Below are 960 nucleotides of genomic sequence, written 5' to 3' on the forward strand. Positions count from 1 at the left end.
TGACTTCACGAGCCGTTGCCATGGCAGTGGCGTGAGGTCACCCGTGCGAGGAGCAGCCTGGGTGTACCCAGCTGGGGACACCCCGGCACCCCAAAACCCGCCCGGCCTTAACCCCTTCCCTGCCAGGCAGACAAACGCGTCCCCTCGGAGCACACCTGTCCCCCCAAAACAGGGTGCCGTCCCTTCGGGGTGCCACATTCTCACCCGGCTGTGGTGGCCAGTGTGGCAGGAGGGTTGTAGGGACATGAGGATGGGGTCAGACTTGCCCGGTGCTCCTGGGGACCCAGCTCTGGGCACCCACACTGCCCTACCCTGAGGGGTGCGCCCCGGGAGCAGAGGATCCTGTCCCTGATGGAGAACGTCCCTTCCCTGGGCAGGAGCTGGATCCCCTTCCCCGAGGCTTCCCCAGCACCACCCTGGGGCTGCCCCCCAGCACCCACCACACCCATGGCACTGCCAGGCTGTCACACTGTCGGGGCTGGGGATGCCCAGAGTGAGCACCAGGACAGCACAGGGGGCTCCTGGATGTGCCCCCCAGCCCCACAGAGAAGGGAGGGGATGTGGCCCCTCCTGAAAGGCACCCCGGATGGGGGGTCAGGCCTTGGAAGGGCAGATGGGGGCTCACATGGGATTTTGTCCAGCTGGGCACACAGGGACATCCTTGGGCGTACAGGGTCATAGCGGGACACGAGGGCAGCTTTGGGGGCACCGGGGGACACAGGAGTGTCCCTGGGGCCACAGAGCTGTTTGAGGCTAGAGGGGCATCCCTGGGGGACGCAGGGACACCCTGGTGACGGGGCAGAGGGCTGGGTGCTGGTGCCAGGTGCAGGAACCCCAGTGCCGCGGGCAGAGGGGGGGACACCCCGGGGCTCACCGGAACGCTGCAGGGCACGGCATTCCCCTCCCCATCCCGGCAGCTCAGACCGGCCCCCGGCGGCTGGAAAAGGAGGAGCCCCCCGG

General features: G+C 68.2%; 1 protein-coding gene across 1 annotated transcript in view; it reads right to left on the reverse strand.

Annotated features, from left to right (window-relative positions):
- LOC102041124 (cytoplasmic phosphatidylinositol transfer protein 1-like) overlaps window positions 1–679 on the reverse strand; it is a 6,018-nt gene extending 5,339 nt beyond the window's left edge. Inside the window, exon 1 of the mRNA XM_014308733.1 lies at window positions 626–679. Coding sequence (XP_014164208.1) covers window positions 626–679 — 54 coding nt within the window. The remainder of the gene's footprint in view (window positions 1–625) is intronic.
- Between the last annotated feature and the right edge of the window lie 281 nt (window positions 680–960).

This window comes from Geospiza fortis, unplaced genomic scaffold (genome assembly GCF_000277835.1).
Source record: "Geospiza fortis unplaced genomic scaffold, GeoFor_1.0 scaffold114, whole genome shotgun sequence".
Classification (NCBI taxonomy): domain Eukaryota; kingdom Metazoa; phylum Chordata; class Aves; order Passeriformes; family Thraupidae; genus Geospiza; species Geospiza fortis.